The sequence below is a fragment of the Trichomycterus rosablanca genome, chromosome 16 (assembly GCF_030014385.1).
Source record: "Trichomycterus rosablanca isolate fTriRos1 chromosome 16, fTriRos1.hap1, whole genome shotgun sequence".
Taxonomy (NCBI): domain Eukaryota; kingdom Metazoa; phylum Chordata; class Actinopteri; order Siluriformes; family Trichomycteridae; genus Trichomycterus; species Trichomycterus rosablanca.
Genome location: NC_086003.1, coordinates 4,959,961 through 4,977,503, shown reverse-complemented (window position 1 = coordinate 4,977,503; position 17,543 = coordinate 4,959,961). Strand labels below are relative to the sequence as shown.

Genomic DNA, 17,543 nt, shown 5'->3' with positions numbered 1-17,543 from the left:
CTTCTTTTTACCTGCACCACAAGGGTTCATGTGGAGATCCGTATAGCGCACAGAGAGTCTCGAATTATCCCGTTATCCCCTGTGTCATTGTGCAGGCGCCATCGATCAGCCAGCAGAGGTCGTAATAGCAGCAGTTATGAGAAATCCATTTACATTTGCAGCATTTAGCAGAAACTTTTATCCAAAGCGACTAATAGTACTGTAACAGTATATTGTCTGAGCAATCGAGGGTTAAGGGCCTTTGCTCAATGGCCCAACAGTGGCAACCAGGCAGTGGTGGGGCTTGAACCAGCGACCTGTCGATTAAGATAATAATAATATTAAGATATACTTTATTTGTCATATATACATATACAGTGGTACAGTACAATGAAATTCTTTCTTCGTATATCCCAGCTTGTTTGAAGCAGTGGCTGCATAGCAAAGCCTGGATTTGAACCGCCAATCTTCCGGTTGATAGCCCAAAGCTCTACCCACTAGGCTACCACTGTCCCCCAGTGGTTAAGATTACTAGTCCAGTATCTTAACCACTGGGCTACAACTATCCGCTTTTATCTACTTTTTTATCCAAAGCGAATTTCAGTCATCACTACAATTTCAGCAACTGAGAGTTAAGGACCTTGCTCAAGGGCCCAACAGTGGCAACCTGGCAGTGGTGGGGCTTGAACCAGCAACCTTTTGATTATTAGTCCAGTACCTTTACCGCTAGGCTACAATTGCCCTCTTTTATCCACACTTTTATACAAAGCAACTTCCAATTATGAATGAATACAATTTTAGCAATTGAGAGTTAAGGGCCTTGCTCAAGGGCCCAACAGTGGCAACTTGGTGATGGTGAGGTGAACCAGCGACCTTTCTATTACAAGTCCAGTACCTTAACCACTAGGCTACAACTACCCTCTTTTATCTACTTTTTTTATCCAAAGCAACTTCCAGTCATCACTGACTACAATTTTAGCAATTGAGGGTTAAGGGCCTTGCTCAAGAGCCCAACAGTGGCAACTTGGTGATGGTGAGTTGAACCAGAAACCTTATGATTACTAGTCTAGTACCCTAACTGCTATGGTGGAATCCTTACAACCTCCGTCTTCCTTTCTCTCGGAAGAGCCAATCATTGTCCGTGTAGGCGCATGTTCGAGTGCCTTTTTAAAACACTGTAGGGGTAGGGGTAGTAGGGGTGTCCATGTACTTTTGGCTGTATAGTATACTATACATATACTTTGAATGATTTAAGAGCAAATTCATATTTTTGTGTAGGTTGATAAGCGAATACACTGTTATTGACACTCTTCTGAACCAGATCTGCGTTTAACCTTTCTAGATTTCGAGATTTCTGTACGGTAGGTAGGAGACACCGACAGAGGGAATGACGGGTGGCATCTGGCATTCTCGCTGATTTAAAGCACGTCTGGCATTTGGCCTCTTTTTCTCCTTCCTTGTCTGATGGATTGATATGAAATCGTCTCGGCCCTCTCTGAGGTGAGCCGGGAGAGAGCTGAGAGATTTAAGGGATGACGCCAAGGTCTGTTCTCATTCCGGCAGAAACCATACAAGTGCATCTCACAGCAGCTCAGAAACAATCGCTTCAGGCTGCACCGGGGGGATCATAGAGTGGAATTAAAGTATTAAATTTTAGGACAAAGAAAGTTTTTAAGCGAGGCTGTGACGCAAAGCAACACTGAAGTGATTTAGAATAAAGGATATTAAATCAAGATCAAAACTTTTCAACTCACCTGACAGAACTTTTATGAAGAGAAATGCTTTATTTATTTATTTTTTTATACTTTGTTTATGCATTTTCCCCCTTTCTCCCTTTTAGCGTGTCCAATTGCCTGATTGTGTCATGCTTCATGCTTCTTCCCCACTAATGCCGATCCACGCTCTAAATGAGGAGAACGAAGCTAACCCACGCCCCCTACGACACGTGAACAGCAGCCGTATGCATTTTGTCACCTACACTTTGACGAGTGCAATGCGGATCAGCACTGTGTACGGAGAGACACGCCCTGACAGGCGTCTTGTCCCGTCTCTGTGCAGGCGCCATCAATCAGCCAGCAGAATACAATGTATTCGAGATCCCAGCTCTGGTTCCAGCATGTTTTTACCGCTGCACCACCTGAGCAGCCGAGAAACGCTTTATTAATTAAGAATTTTTTTAAACAAATATTGGTTGTAACGCTTCACGTTACCATGGCCTTTAAAACTAAACTTCCGGCAAGCTCTTGGTTCCTGATTTTAGATTTAAATCAATACAGTTTTGTATTTCTGCTGGTTTTTGGATCACATATAACCATTCGGACTCTTTTCCTTTCAGCATAGATTGAGGTTTTGTTCTCAAGCTTAGAAAACGACCACTGTTTCATGTACTTTTAAATAGGTTGAGTCAAACTAGCCACAAACCGGAGCTCCCAGAGAAAACCCACACAGACACGGGGAGAACAAACTCCAAACTGCAGTTCAGTGTGTGTAATCCGTTATTATCCAGCAGTAATGCAGCATGATTTCATTTCTATCTGCAGAATAACTGAAGCTCTAAAAAAGCATTTTCTTTCTGACAGCAGCTATTATGAATTATAAGCTTCTTCCATTAAAGTGGTGCGACGGAGGTGATTTAGCATGTAACGCTTTCTCCATTTAGCTAAATTATGGGTGATGCTTTCTAATCGCCCCAATGTTAAAACCTGGCGGCTATTTTTTCTAATGCTTTATAGGCAGAAATATGGACGCTGTAGTGACTGCTCTGGATTTGATCTCTACACACACAACAGAGTTCATTATACACCAAGGGTTCAAACGACTGTGATATTAAAATTCTGGTGTATTTAGAAAGGTTTGAAATCATAAAGCTCATGATTTATTACATTAAGAAATACACCAACCAGGCATAACATTATGACCGGTTCACTATGACAGGTGAAGTAAATAACACTGATTATCTCTTCATCACGGCACCTGTTAGTAGGTGGGATATATTAGGCAGCAAGTGAACATTTTATCCTCAAAGTTGATGTTAGAAGCAGGAAAAATGTGCGAGGACCACTACAGAGCAGGTATTATTTGGGTGGTGGATCATTCTCAGCACTGCAGTGATACTGACATGGTGGTGGTGTGTTAGTGTGTGTTGTGCTGGTATGAGTGGATCAGACACAGCAGCGCTGCTGGAGTTTTTAACTACCTCACTGTCACTGCTGGACTGAGAATAGTCCACCAACCATAAAAATATACCCAGCCAACAGCACCCCGTGGGCAGTGTCCTGTGACCACTGATGAAGGTCTAGAAGATGACCAACTCAAACAGCAGCAATAGATGAGCGATCGTCTCTGACTTTACATCTACAAGGTGGACCAACTAGGTAGGAGTGTCTGATAGAGTGGACAGTGAGTGGACACGGTGTTTATAAACTCCAGCAGCGCTGCTGTGTCTGATCCACTCATACCAGCACAACACACACTAACACACCACCACCATGTCAGTGTCACTGCAGTGCTGAGAATGATCCACCACCTAAATAATACCTGCTCTGTGGTGGTCCTGTGGGGGTCCTGACCATTGAAGAACAGGGTCAAAGCAGGCTAAAAAAGCATGTAGAGAAACAGATGGACTACAGTTAGTAATTGTAGAACTACAAAGTGCTTCTATATGGTAAGCGGAGCTCTTCCGGAAATATTCGTATTAAAATTGAGTAGAAAAATGCAAAACTGTTTTCAGACTTTTTGTCCCCTGCTGTACGTCTCAATCCCGATAATCCAACAAAACTTCACTTACGTTTGACCTCATTTTTATATCCCGCTACAGAGTCTACAGAGAGCACCGGCCATTAAGATCTCAACATTTTACGACCCCGGGTCTCCTGTCGTATCCTCAAAACACGAGAAATAAAAATAAAAATGGAGGACGGTTGTGTGGCCCGCGGAAAACAACGGTCATAATCTTTATAGAGGAAATGGGATTAAATCCATCCATCACAGGCACCCCGGCTGAGCGGAACCGAGACGGTGCGTGTTTATTGTAACGACCGTTGTAGTACTTCCGACATCGCCTTCAGCAAGTCCCTAGATGGATCTATACTGATGCACTAAAAAACAATCAGCGCTTGTTTTTTTTCTGCTGGACACGGAACAGTTTAATGGACGTTTCTCAGTGGAGATCCGACTTATTCCAATCAAGTGTGATACTGGAAACACACAGAAAAAGAACAAAATAGCAAAAACCCATAACGATATACACCATGTGGGGTGTATTAAAGTGGTTTAGCCAGGTTCATTACTAACAGGTGTATAAAAATTACTTAAACCTAGAAGACAGTGCTACCCATCGAGAATAATATTTTATTTATTGCTCAGGTGGTTTAGAGGTCATGTCTGTGTGGCACCAGGCTGAGATTCAAACCCGGATCTCAGCAGCTGTAGGTTAAGATGACAGACTGCTGAACTGCTGAACCACACACCACATAGTGTGTAAGTATACTAGTGTGAATGGTAGACGTACTGTTTACTACATAGGGTGCAGTTTAGAACCTGCCTGTTTTAAGCACTGCTAATTCTCTCTAATAACGCTTTAGCTGCTGTTTCTGATATTTTGTTTACGGCCTGGATTTTTCTGTTCAATGGGACTAAACTGAATTGTTGCTTGACCAACTAGCACAAAAAAAACAAAAAAGTCCTTCCAGCCAACCCGCTGATCAATGTGTGTGTGTGTGTGTGTGTGTGTGTGTGTGTAGGGCTGGTCCGCTTCTGCTGCATCAACACCATCACTCAAGGTGTCAGGCAGCTTGGATCTGAAATTTGCTTGCTTATTTCCTGTTTTACCCGAAGGCCATGCTTTCACATCCTTCCTCTTTCCTTCCTCTTACCCTTGTTTAGCTACACTCTGTGTTTCTGATGTTAGAGGACAAATGAGACTCCAAACTCCAAACAAAATGTTCATCCAAACTCATTTGCATAACAGCTAATGCTAGCAGAAGGCATTACTATTGAAATGAGTTTATCCCGATGATGGGTAAAAATACAAGTGCTCAGCGGGTAGGTAGTCTGAGACTTTAGCATAACCAATTAGTCTTCTGCCGCTGAGGACCCCGATCGCGTCTGAGGAGGGTATATTCGGCCCCACGACTCCTCTGACAAGTGCGCAGTTCCTTGACCACTTCTTATTCTACTTATTATTCTTTCACAAATTTTCGCATTTTATGTCATCCTACACTGTTCCCGAGAAGTCTCTCTAAAATCTTAGATGCCTTAAAATGCTGCTTACTAAGGTGCCTTATTTCGAAGCGATAATCTGACTGAATAATAAAGGAGCATCTGATGCTTCCTTAGCAGTGAAGCCAATCCCAGCATTCTGTGTGGCACAACTTTTCTCACAAAAAATGACAAATATGGTGGACGAATCTAATGTGGAGAAACAAACAGGAGTTCTATTTAAACGTAAACACATTTTCATTGATTTTTTTATTAGTATAAAGGTGCACAAGTGTGATTTATTTGCAAATTCGGGCTCGTCAGGGACAGTTTAACAGTTTTCGGTACACAGAGGGAGATGTTAGCTGGCGTGCTAGCAGGCTGTGTAAGCTAAAACTGCAGTGACGTAATTGCTGTATTCACCGTCTAAGTAGTGCGTCTAAATAATCTGCCTTATAAGTTCGATGTCTTATTAGAATCCTCTCTACGTAGGCAGCTGCCCAGGTAGGCAGTAGGCAGCAAGGCAGCTCACTGGGTTTTTCGGACTGACCCTGTGAGTAAAAAAAGGGACCTGTGTACCTCTGCCCATAACCAAATGTTGTGTCCAGAAACCTACGGCTTCAATTGAATACCCCTCATAACCTCCCAAAGTAAAAGCTATTTAGTCTATTGAAAAAGCAGCATGTTTAACATGTTTGTTAGAATCCTACAACATGCTGTACATTCACATCCTGCAGTTATTACTCAGAACTTTTAGTAATTACGTCCTCATGAGGGTCTGAGTGAGATCAGGGTTTTGTGATAAGGCTTGCAGTAAAATAAATGCCATGCAAAAACTAATTTAGAATCCATTATTTGTACACTGTTGCTGCAAGCCTTTAATTAATAAACATTTATTTTAATTACCTGCTACAATTTAGAATTTTTCAGTTAACGTCACTTCTGGTCTGTAGTGTTGAGCTGTTGAGCTTTGGTGCTGGTGGATTTATGAGTTATTGTATCTGCATGTTGGCACACTCGGGTGAAATTAAACACAATAGCAATTATTTACAATCTGTCAGTTGAGCTTGCTGGCTGTTCAAGGTTTTTTTTTTTCATTTGGACAAAATTCACACTGCGTCAAAAGACCAGGTGCTTTGCTTTGCACTTTGGTAGGCTAGGGTAACAAACCGCTGCACTGATGAAGCACACCACATAGGGTGTGTTCGAAAAGCTAGTGATCTCTCTACATAGACGCATTTTACGTCATCCTTGCTGTTCGAAATCCTAGATGCCTTAATAAGCTGACTAGTTAGGCATCTTAAAATTTCAATGTTGTTTTGACTGAAGAACGAGTGAGCATCGGAAGCGTCCTTAGTGATCAAGGCAATCCCAGCATTCAGTGCGGCAGCTCTTCTCTCACAGAAAAATAAAAAAACATGGCTGACGGTGCAGGGAAACGAATGGAGTTATTTTCAAACGTAAATAAATAATTTTTGATTTTTAACTTGTATAAACTTGCACAACTTTTTTTTTTTTTTTGCAAGTTCGGGCTTGTCAGCGAATGTAACCGTTTTCGGTACACGGAGGGAGATGTTAGTTGACATGCTAGCGCGCTGTGCCACCCCATCCCATTGGTTTGAATGACAAGATGCTAAATGCAAAACCCGATGGAATCGCTGTCTAAGTAGCGCGTTCGAATAACCTGACTTATAAGTCTTTGACTTATTAGAATCCTCTCTACTGAGGCAGCTGCCTGTGTAGGCAGTAAGACAGCAAGGCAGCTCACTAGGTTTTCGAACACACCCAATATATGCTTAATTAATAAAAATGCCGGCAATCTGGTCCCACTGTGGTTTACAAGATGTAACGTAAAGCCTCCACAAAGGGAAGTAGATGTACAAGTTTCGTGTTCGTGCCTGTTTTTCTCTGCGACCCGATTTTTTTTGCCTCACAACCCTGATGTAGGGTGCAGTTTGGAACCCACCTGTTTTAAGCAATGCTAATTGTCTGAGCTCTGCCTTCTGGAGGCTAATACAAACAAACCAGCCTGCTTTATATTAGCATTAGTATGAATGTTAATGGGTGTGACTGTATTTTTAAATCCCAGCTGTCCTTTAATTGCAGTAAGACAATGTAAAGTGAGTCTGCCTGAACGTTTCAGGTTTTCAGGCAAATAAAAGTTACATATTTATAGCTGCTTACTCCTTCACACTGGTCAAAAATATAAAGACACCTAAACATTAGACTTGATCCAAAACCATGAGCGTTAGTATGGAAAGGCTTTGCACAAGTGCTGAGCTTTGCTGCGGGTGGAATTATGAGGGATTGAACCTGCATGTTGGTGCACTCACAATCATTTGAAATCTGTCAGTTGAGCTTGCTGGATGTTTGAGGGTTTTGTATTGGACTAAATTTCCACCCTGTCAAAAGACCAAAGTCCAGACACTTTGGAGGTGCAATGGTCTAACGAGCTAGCCCACCACTGCTGAGATCTCGAGTTTGAGTCTCAGCGGTGCCACTGACCGAATCAACGTGACTTGGGCAGTCTTGAGATTTTAATGATTTCTGTAACTGGCCGTGTTTACGTCACTGAATGGTTTGACCAAATACTTTTGTGTTTATACCGAAAGCCCTACTAAATTCTTTAGAAAATGAAAACTCAGACAATAACATTGTTTAGTGTTATTTAGAACCAGTGGACTTCATCATTATTCAGCCCAGCAGTTTAGCTGAACAGACTCAGCCCCGTCTGATCATCTGATCGCTCCAATCTAACTGTTTTGCAGCAGAGAAAACAAGCAGGAAATTTCCATGACCTCATCTCATGATGAGCTTTCAAATAAAACTGCAAAACGGGGAGGCAATGCGGTGTGACGATGGAATAAAAGCAGGTCGTTTGGGTAAATTACACAGCAGAGTAGAACACAGGCAGTTACGACTCGCGATTTAAAGATCCACCCACCAACACAGACCAACACAATATAAAAACACCATGAAATACGAGCGGGAAATCCGATCATCTGATTACATCATTATACACTTAGCAAACAGCGTGTGTATCCGGTGTATGAGCTGTTATTACTCTTATTTTCTACTGTGTGAAGTAACTTATATGACGTTACTCAGAGACGGTGAAAACGCGTGACTTGGGCATTTGTGAGAAGGTACCACTGACACATGGGTGTTTATTGGGATTGGGTTTTTAGAGAGACACACGCTTCCATCTTTTCACTGGAAGTTTGTGGTTATTTCAGCGAGACAACACCAACAGTAAGAAAGTGTGTGTGTGTGTGTGTGTGTGTGTGTGTGTGTGTTGCAAAACCTTTTTTTGTGCTTAGTGTTTCTGTTTGGTGCCAGGCGACCGCAACCCTGACCAAAAAGAAGCAGTTATTAAATATAAAAAATGAATGAACTTTTTTGGTGTGGGGGAAGGGGGGGTAGTAAGTTTTTTGGGGTTTGGTGGGGGATAGGGGGGTAGTAGGAAAGTGTGCGTGTGTTGCTTTGCATGTGTGTGTGTGTGTGTGTGTGTTGCTTTTCCGGGCCGACTGCAACCCTGACCAGAAATAAGCAGTTGGGGGGGGGGGGGGGGGGGGGGGGTCACTTGGTCAGGAATGAGGGTAGTAGGAAAGTGTGTGTGTGTGTGTTGCTTTGCATGTACGTTTTTTTTGTCTTGTGTTAGTGTTTCTGTGTGGTGACGGGCCGACCGCGACCCTGACCAGAAATAAGTCATTAAAAATAATAATTTTTTGGGGGGGAAGGGGGGGGGGTATGTTTTTTGGGTATGATCAGGAATAGGGGGGTAGTAAGAACGTGTGTGAGTGTGTGTGTGAGGTGTTTCTGCCTTGCTCTTCGGGAGGTGTTTTTTGTTTTATTTATTTTTGGAGGGGAATAGGGGGGGGCAGCAGTATAAAAAATGATTGACAACAGGTGGAGGAGGCAAACAAATAAAAAAACAGTGTATCTTAACAAAGAGTGGCACGCTGGCATGGTACCAGGCTGCATGTGGATCAGAGTCAGTGAGGGGCTAATAGGCCTATCTGAGCAGATTGATGTGTGGGTGACACCTGCTAGACATCTGTTCGAGGACACACACACACACACACACACACACACACACACACACACACTATTAGCTTTATCACAGAGGCCCGACAGAGATCCACATCAGAAGATCGGATCAGAGAGAAAAGTGAGACGATACGGCTGGTACTAAGGGCAAGAAGAAGATGAATGGATGGATGGGACAGGAACGACATGCACACTTCATCATGGTCAGGGTCGTGGCGGGTCCACTAGTCGCAAGGCAGGAATCACAATCTAACGCAGGGCTTCGACCACCAAGACATCGTGTCTGTGTAGACCCCTGCCCGGGTAATAGCACCAGTGAGATTCGAACCCAGATCTCAGCGATAGTGGACGAGCGTAATATATGGCTGTGCCACCCCAGCGTAAGCGGGCTAGCAATGTGTGCTTTGTGGAGAAATTATGCTTGATTTTATGTGCCTATAAGTCATTCTGTGTTTGAAATAGACAAACCCACTAGAACGAGTGTCTACATATTTTTGGCATGTAGTGTAGCCTGGGATTAGCAATGCTCGGGGGCTTATGAGGGAGTGAATGGTTCTGCAGTACCTTCAGTCCTCCACACTCTGCTGCTGAACCCCCATCCACTCCGGTGATGTAAATCCCCAGAGCGTACTCGGCTCCACCACGGATCATCAACCCAAGAGAACGACCGTCGTCCAGCACCAGATTCACCTGGAAAAAAAACACACAGAATAGCACGATTTAGCACAACGGTGTGAAAAAGTAAGTGCCCCCTTTCCACAATGTCTTTGTCCTTGTATATGAAACATCATACTGTATTATACTAGGGTACCTTGAATTAAAAGAATCGTTCATTTTAGGAACAAAGTTATCTAACACATGTATTACTATTGTGGAGAAAGTACAAGGGCTCTTCAAAAAGTTTCCGCACATCAGTTCAAGTCTTTAATGTCAAACACAGTCATGAACAATTTAGTATCTCCAACTAACCTCACTTGCATGTTTTTGTACTGTGGGAGGAAACCGGAGCACCCGGAGGAAACCCACACAGACATGGGGAGAACATGCAAACTCCACACAGAAAGGACCTGGGAATTAAACCCAGGACCTTCTTGTCGTGAGGCGATAGTGCTACCCACCGAGCCACCGTGCCGCCCTAACCAATGTTTTTACTCTTACATTTTTAGCATTTAGCAGATGCTTTTATCCAAAGTGACTTACAGTACTGACAGTATATACTGTCTAAGCAATTGAAGGTTAAGGGCCTTGCTCAAGGGCCCAACAGTGAAAACCTGGCAGTGGTGGGGCTTGAACCAGCAACCTTTCGATTACTAGTCCAGTACCTTAACCACGAGGCTACAACTGCCTGTTCTCCATCCCCTTTCCTATTAACGAGTTTTCCAAGTTGAATTTTTATCCGTACTTGCTTGATATGAGATTTGAGCTGCTCAACAGTCCATGATTTGTCTAATTCTTCTATTCATGTTGCACCATAAATTTTCAATAGGAGACAGATCTGGACTGCAGGCATGCCAGTCAAGCATGGGCACTCTGTGTCTACAAAGCCACACTCTTGGAGCGTGTACAGAATCTCCCGGAATCTCAGAAGAGCACCAAGCTATGCCCAGGGGAAGGGGAGGAGAGTGGTCGGTGCGTCCAGATGGAAATGGACCCGCCGTGACACTGACTTGGTTAAACCGTCTGTTGTAAATAAAATTATACGATATAAAATGAAATCTCATTAAAGTCCAAAGCGTGACTGTATTTCTGACAGATCCCGAGAACGTCCATGAGAGCGCATGCGGCCTTAAGCTTCAACGCTTCAACTGGGAAATTTCTCAAAATGACTTCACACGTTTCCCAGCTCTGACGTGCAAAGATAAATCAGCGTGAAAAAGCGAGTCCGACCGGAGCCAGAGCGTTACAGAGGCTCTAATCCTCTCTTCTAATGCCTTCGCAGTATAGCGGGCTATGTGGGCACTTTCCAGCCAGCGGGATTTACAGCCGAATGAGCCAGTCATAAAAGCTTTGAAATAATATTTAGAAAATTCTGGTAGTCTAATGGAGGAGGCAACATAGACCGGGATCGTAAACTTCAACATGCAGGATTTATGATAAACGCATGATGAGTAAATATTAAGAAAGGAGTGGTTGTAATGTGATGAATTAACATAAACTGTGTGGGAGTATGGCGAGATTTAGGGACAGGTCAGAATGCTGGACCAGTCATGTGGCTTAAAAAACTTTTAAGAAAAATGATAAGTCTGCAGAAGTGCTGAAGTTATTGTTATTCAGCCTTGGAATCCACGGCCAGTTTTTTATTAGCAGTAAGCAAAAATCCGAGGCAATATATTGTTTCCACTTTCTTAGGAGAAGTAAAGTGCTTACATATTATATATACTGTACACTCACTGAGAACTTTACTAGGTACACCTATCTACATAGTAACACCAACTATACAGATGAATTTTGTGGGTATACAATTACTGACTGTGGCCCATTAGTTGCTTGGTATACTTGCCCCCCCCCCCCCCCCCTCTTCCTTGTTAAGACCTTCCTACTTTGTCTTGTTTTCTGTTGGCTTTATATTTCTGACTGGAGCACTATTCTCTTCCAGGCTTTGACATTGAGCTGTTTAAAATCCCAACAACACTAATGCACCTGCTATCCTTATACAAGACATATTATCATGCCATTACCATGTTAGTGCCAATTGTACAGAGGGTTGCCGGTTCACTGAGCACTTTATTAAGTACACCTATGTACATAGTAACACCAGCTATACAGATTAATTTTGTGGATATTTGCTCAGTATACTAGCCCCCCCCCCCCCCCCCCCCCCCCCCCCCCCCCCCCGTTTAGGCTTTCATTTATCAATCAAATCTAACCAATGATGTTTGATCGGTGGAGAGTTCTCAGCACTGCAGTGTTGTTCAGGTATGAGTGTAGCAGGTGCAGCAGTGTTGTTGGGATTTTTATGTACTGGTTAATCTTACTGGTTACTGGTATGCTTGTTCATTTTAACTGTTGGCTTTATATTTCTGATCGGAGCACTATTCTCTCCCAGGCGTTGACATTGAGCTGTTTAAAATCCCAACAACACTAATGCACCTGTTATCCTTATACAAGACATATTATCATGTCAATACTATGTTAGTCCCAATAGTACAGTAAGGTGGTAGCCCAGAGGTCATAAGGTACTGGACCAGTAATCAGAAGGTTGCCGGTTCACTGAGCACTTTACTAGGTAAACCTATCTGGTACATAGTTACACCAACTATACAGATAAATCTTGTGGGTATACAATTACTGACTGTGGTCCATCAGTTGCTCGGTATACTTTGTCTCCCCCTTGTTTAGGCTTTCATTTATCAATCAAATCTAACCAATGATGTTTGATCGGTGGAGAGTTCTCAGCACTGCAGTGTTGTTCAGGTATGAGTCTAGCAGGTGCAGCAGTGTTGTTGGGATTTTTAAGTACTGGTTAATCTTTTATAAAACTGGTTTGCTGGTTAATCTGCCTCTTCCTACTTGGGCTTGTAGGATGTTGGCTTTATATTTCTGATCGGAGCACTATTCTCTTCCAGGCGTTGACATGGAGCTGTTTAAAATCCCAACAACACTAATGCACCTGCTATGCTTTTACAAGACGTATAATCATGTCATTATTATCAATTATCAATTGCTTGCATTGTTTCAGTCATGACTGTAAGTCGCTTCGGATAAAAGCATCTGCTTAATGCTGCAAATGTAAACATTAGGACCGCCCTCCAAAAATGTATATGGTGATAAATGAAATGTTTGGGCAGATATGATGAGCATGAAGACCTGACTCAGTTTGATTAGAACCAAATCATATGTCTTCATATTCCTTCAGATGTCTTGGCAGGTCAGAGCTGTTTTGAAGGCGTATTGGCGGATGGTCTGGCTCTGATGACATCTAAACATTACAGGCACACAGAACATAAACCCAACGTCCTCAAAACATTAGATGTGAAACATATCCATATTTATTCATCAATGATACCAAACATGACTTTTATAATAGCTCCGATTTCAACCTGAAGGTGATCAACCTCACCTTCTTCTCGTCTCCGTCCTGTAGGAGCTGCATGTGGCTGCGTTGTTGGCTTTGGTTTCTGTTCAGGGTGGCACTGCGGTGCTCCAGCAGGTCCGGCGGGGGGGACACGCTGCGCCCCTGCGGATCCACCCACGTGTAGACGTGATTGGTGACGTAACCACCCGGGATCCGGCCCATGGAGCGCACCGACATGCACAGCTTTTTACTGCCCTTCAGCACCTGAGGGATGAAATAAGGGTTATTCAGAAGCATTCCAAGTCTGTTCTAAAGACACATTTTGAATGAGTTGCAGGGGGTTGAATAGTGGACATGGGAGAACCTGCCAGGAGAGAGCTAGTTGTATGCTGTTTTGTGCATTAAATTCTTAGTTATATTGTGCTTGAGATGTGGCTGGGAGAAATAAGCAGTATGTCTGTTGTAAGCAGATAAGAAACAACAGTTATCACAGAATTGAGATTCCAAAGTCCAACACCCAATGTGATGTGACTAGAGCAGTATAAAGGGAGGCCCACAGTTCTTGAGTAGTTTCTTGTTCTTCAGCTATTCCACTGCTGTAAGAACCCACGATCGTGCCAATAAATTCTCCAATCCAGTCAACTGTAATCTTTGTTTTCATTCATGATCTAACCTTATTTTTCCATGACAACAGCTTTCACTGTATCTGCCTGCAGACCTTTTTTGTCATATCAGAAACGAACACACTCAGACCCAGTCGCTTAGTGTTAGACACCGGGCAGGGTGATTGAGAACTAAAAGCTCTTTCAAACTGCGGCTCATTGGCTCCTGAAAGCCCGCGATGGCTGCTATCACTTAGCAGATCAAATGTGGTCTTTACACCCACTGTGAAATGTGAGGGCTCCTGCTGAGTGTGAAATGGTTCTGCACTCTGAATCTAAACACAAACAAACACACCAAAAAAAAGAGAAGGAAAAAAAATCAGCCTTCACAACGCAGTGAATACACATGATTGTATAGCGCAGGACCGGAGCGTTGACTTTCACTGCCATCGCTCAGTGGTGGAAGCTAATTGGTCTGAACTTTAGCAATTGGAATTGATTTGTTTTTTTAAGCTGCTTCGTTTTTACCCAGCACTGCGAGCTGAATTGAATTTTCATTCTAGTGTTTTTGTCTCTGATTTGTATGATGCGATTTGCTGCCCGCCGAGCGTTCATCGTGATAATCAATTACACAATCTCCGACAAAATCGATGCACGCAATATTGTTCCTGTGGATGCTTTACCACCCCCTGCGGTCCAGCCGCAGAGGCAGTAGACGGTCCCGAGGTACCAATCATATTATTTTTTTAACCAGTCGTGCCGCCAGTAAAGTCGATCCCATTTACGCTAGAGACACGATGCCTGAGTTAATGTGGTGGCGTTCTTTTATCCCTGTGCTTTAACACAAACGTGTCCTAGCCCACTGCTGCTGGGATCCAGGGATCGAATGACCAGTGGTGTTATCTGTCAGTCAGGTACACCACATAATTGACTACATCTGAGTAAGAAGGTGGCCCCAATGGATCGCCGTCCTGTCCGGGGTTGCGTTACTCCATTGTGCCCAGAGATTCCAAGAGAGAATTTCCCACCAGATCAACTTTTCCAATTCTTCCCAACAGTGTTCAGTCACTGGAGTTCTTCCACACCCAATGTGTCAATCCATGTCTGTGCTCAAAGGCACAGTCATGGCAGAAGTATATCTCATGTGGGTAAAAAATAAACACATGGATGGCTGACCTCATGATCTTGAATTTGCTGGACCAGTCAATCTTTTTGCATTGCTCTGATGTCCAGTTCGGATGCCTGCTTGCCCACTGTATGTGCTTTCAATGGTGAACAAGGGTTAGTGTTGGTTCTATGAATGGCCTGTGACTATGCAGCACCGTACACAGAAGAGTTCAAGACTCTGGGTCTGTCTGAGAACCTAGTGAGATCTACATAGACTCATTTTACGTCATCCTACGCTCCTGAGAAGAAGCATGTCTCAATTCTTAATACTAAGGTGTTCTTCAAGGGTCAGGACTCCCACAGGACCACCACAGAGCAGGTATTATTTGGGTGGTGGATCATTCTCAGCACTGCAGTGACACTGACATGGAGGTGGTGTGTTAGTGTGTATTGTGCTGATATGAGTGGATCAGACACAGCAATGCTGCTGGAGTTTTTAAACACCTCACTGTCACTGCTGGACTGAGAATAGTTCACTAACCAAAAACATCCAGCCAACAGCGCCCCGTGGGCAGAGTCCTTTGGCCACCGATGAGGGTCTAGAAGATGACCAACTCAAACAGCAGCAATAGATGAGCGATCGTCTCTGACTTTACATCTACAAGGTGGACCAACTAGGTAGGAGTGTCTAATAGAGTGGACAGAGAGTAAACAAGGTATTTAAAAACTCCAGCAGCACTGCTGTGTCTGATCCACTCATACCAGCACAACACACACTAACACACCTCCACCATGTCAGTGTCACTGCAGAGCTGAGAATGATCCACCACCTAATTAATACCTACTCTGTGATGGTCCTGTGGGGGTCCTGACCATTGAAGAACAGGGTGAAAGCAGGCTAAAAGGTATGCAGAGAAACAGATGGACTACAGTCAGTAATTGTAGAACGACAAAGTGCTTCTATATGGTAAGTGGAGCTGATAAAATGGACAGTGAGTGTAGAAACAAGGAGGTGGTTATGGCTGATCGGTGTATACCGGCCATATATTGTACGTGGTGATGATCAGCTCTGCCTTTTCAGCGGCGACGCCTCTTAGTTTTACGCAGAATTGCTATGACATCTCATTTGTGCACCCTTCAACGTCCTTCACACACAACATTAAAAATCTCCTCGCCTGCACAACCAGACTTCACAGCAGCACTTCTGATCTAAATGGTAAAACATAAATGGTAAAAAGTGGCAGAGCGACTTTCCCAAAGTAATCCTGTTTAACCATTTAATTCAAATTAAAATTCAGTTTAGTGAGCAATTACAGCAGTGTGAGAACCAAGGGCAAGGGCAGAAGAGGTGGTTTATCACCCCACGTCTGCACTGGGAAGGAGCTGTAGGGTCACACTGTCAGATATTACACCAGACAGTCCGGCTTATTCTGACTTTCCTTTCAACCACCTATCGCTTCACCTGCTGCTGCACCCATTCATCCATCCCTCACTTTCAACCATGAATTATTCACATGCAGACACACACACACACACACACACACAGAGAACAGCTGATAAAGGTAAGGAAGTGAGAGAGAGCGAGAGAGAGTCAGACAGATATAGGACTGACGTTAGCTAAACTTTATTTCTAGGGAAAGTTCACATGCCTTGTTATTCCTTTTTACCCAGGGGGTTTGAATCCTGGGCTGGGTTCACAAATACAGAAGGAGCATGGCTTTACATGAACCTAGCCATTAAGGAAGGGGGAATATCAATGCACCCATTGTGGTGGTCCCAAGCCTGGATAAATAGGAATGTTCTGATTCTGAGGCTCCTAGCTAGTGTTTGGGTGGGTGCGGTCCCGTAATCAATATGCTGCTGTGGGCGCCGTAGGATTTCGAGTCTGCTCTATGATGTTACGGTCCATGGCACCCTTGGTTGAGGGTGAGCTGAAGGTTCGTTAGATCTACTTCAATTTGTTTGGACCACGTTTTCTTCGATGCAGTACATTGGATTTTCCACTGGGAGGGTCGTCTCCTCCATAGGAGTTCGGTGTACATCCGTTCTGCACACATGTCCAAACCATCTCAGCTGCCGCTCCTGTATCCGCTCCTCAACATCTGGCTCGGATGGTGTCATTTTTAATACGGTCACAAAGTGTGTTTCCAAGGATATGTTCTGATTCTGAGGTCCCTAGCTAGCGTTTAGGTGGGGGTGGTCCCATAACCAATATGCTGCTGTGGGTGCTGTAGGATTTTGAGCCTGCTCTATGATGTTTCTACTAGTTCTACGGTAAATGGCAACTGTTTTTTAGCTTGCTTGAGAGTGAGCTGAAGGTTTGTTAGATCTACTTCAATTTGTTTGGACCACATTTTATTCGATGCAGTCGTCTCCTCCATAGGAGTTCGGTGTACATCCATTCTGCACGTGTCCAAACCATCTCAGCCGCTGCTGCTGCATCTGCTCCTCAATGGTTGGTTGTTGCTGACATCTGGCTCGGATGGTTTTTTAAAACAGTCACAAAGTGTGTTTCCAAGGATATGATCGGTCCCGTAATCAATATGCTGCTGTGGGTGCTGTAGGAATTTGAGCCTGCTCTATGATGTTTC

The 17,543-nt window shown here is 43.7% G+C and overlaps 1 protein-coding gene across 7 annotated transcripts in view; it reads right to left on the bottom strand.

Annotated features, from left to right (window-relative positions):
• The window catches only part of whrna (whirlin a), a 92,046-nt gene that overhangs the window by 36,537 nt on the left and 37,966 nt on the right, over positions 1–17,543 (bottom strand). For all 7 annotated transcript variants that reach the window (XM_063011637.1, XM_063011634.1, XM_063011639.1 and 4 more), the window contains 2 exons: positions 13,289–13,507; positions 9,793–9,918 (listed from right to left, as the gene is read on the bottom strand). In XM_063011637.1, coding sequence (XP_062867707.1) covers positions 9,793–9,918; positions 13,289–13,480 — 318 coding nt within the window. In that variant the 5' untranslated portion in view covers positions 13,481–13,507. The remainder of the gene's footprint in view (positions 1–9,792; positions 9,919–13,288; positions 13,508–17,543) is intronic.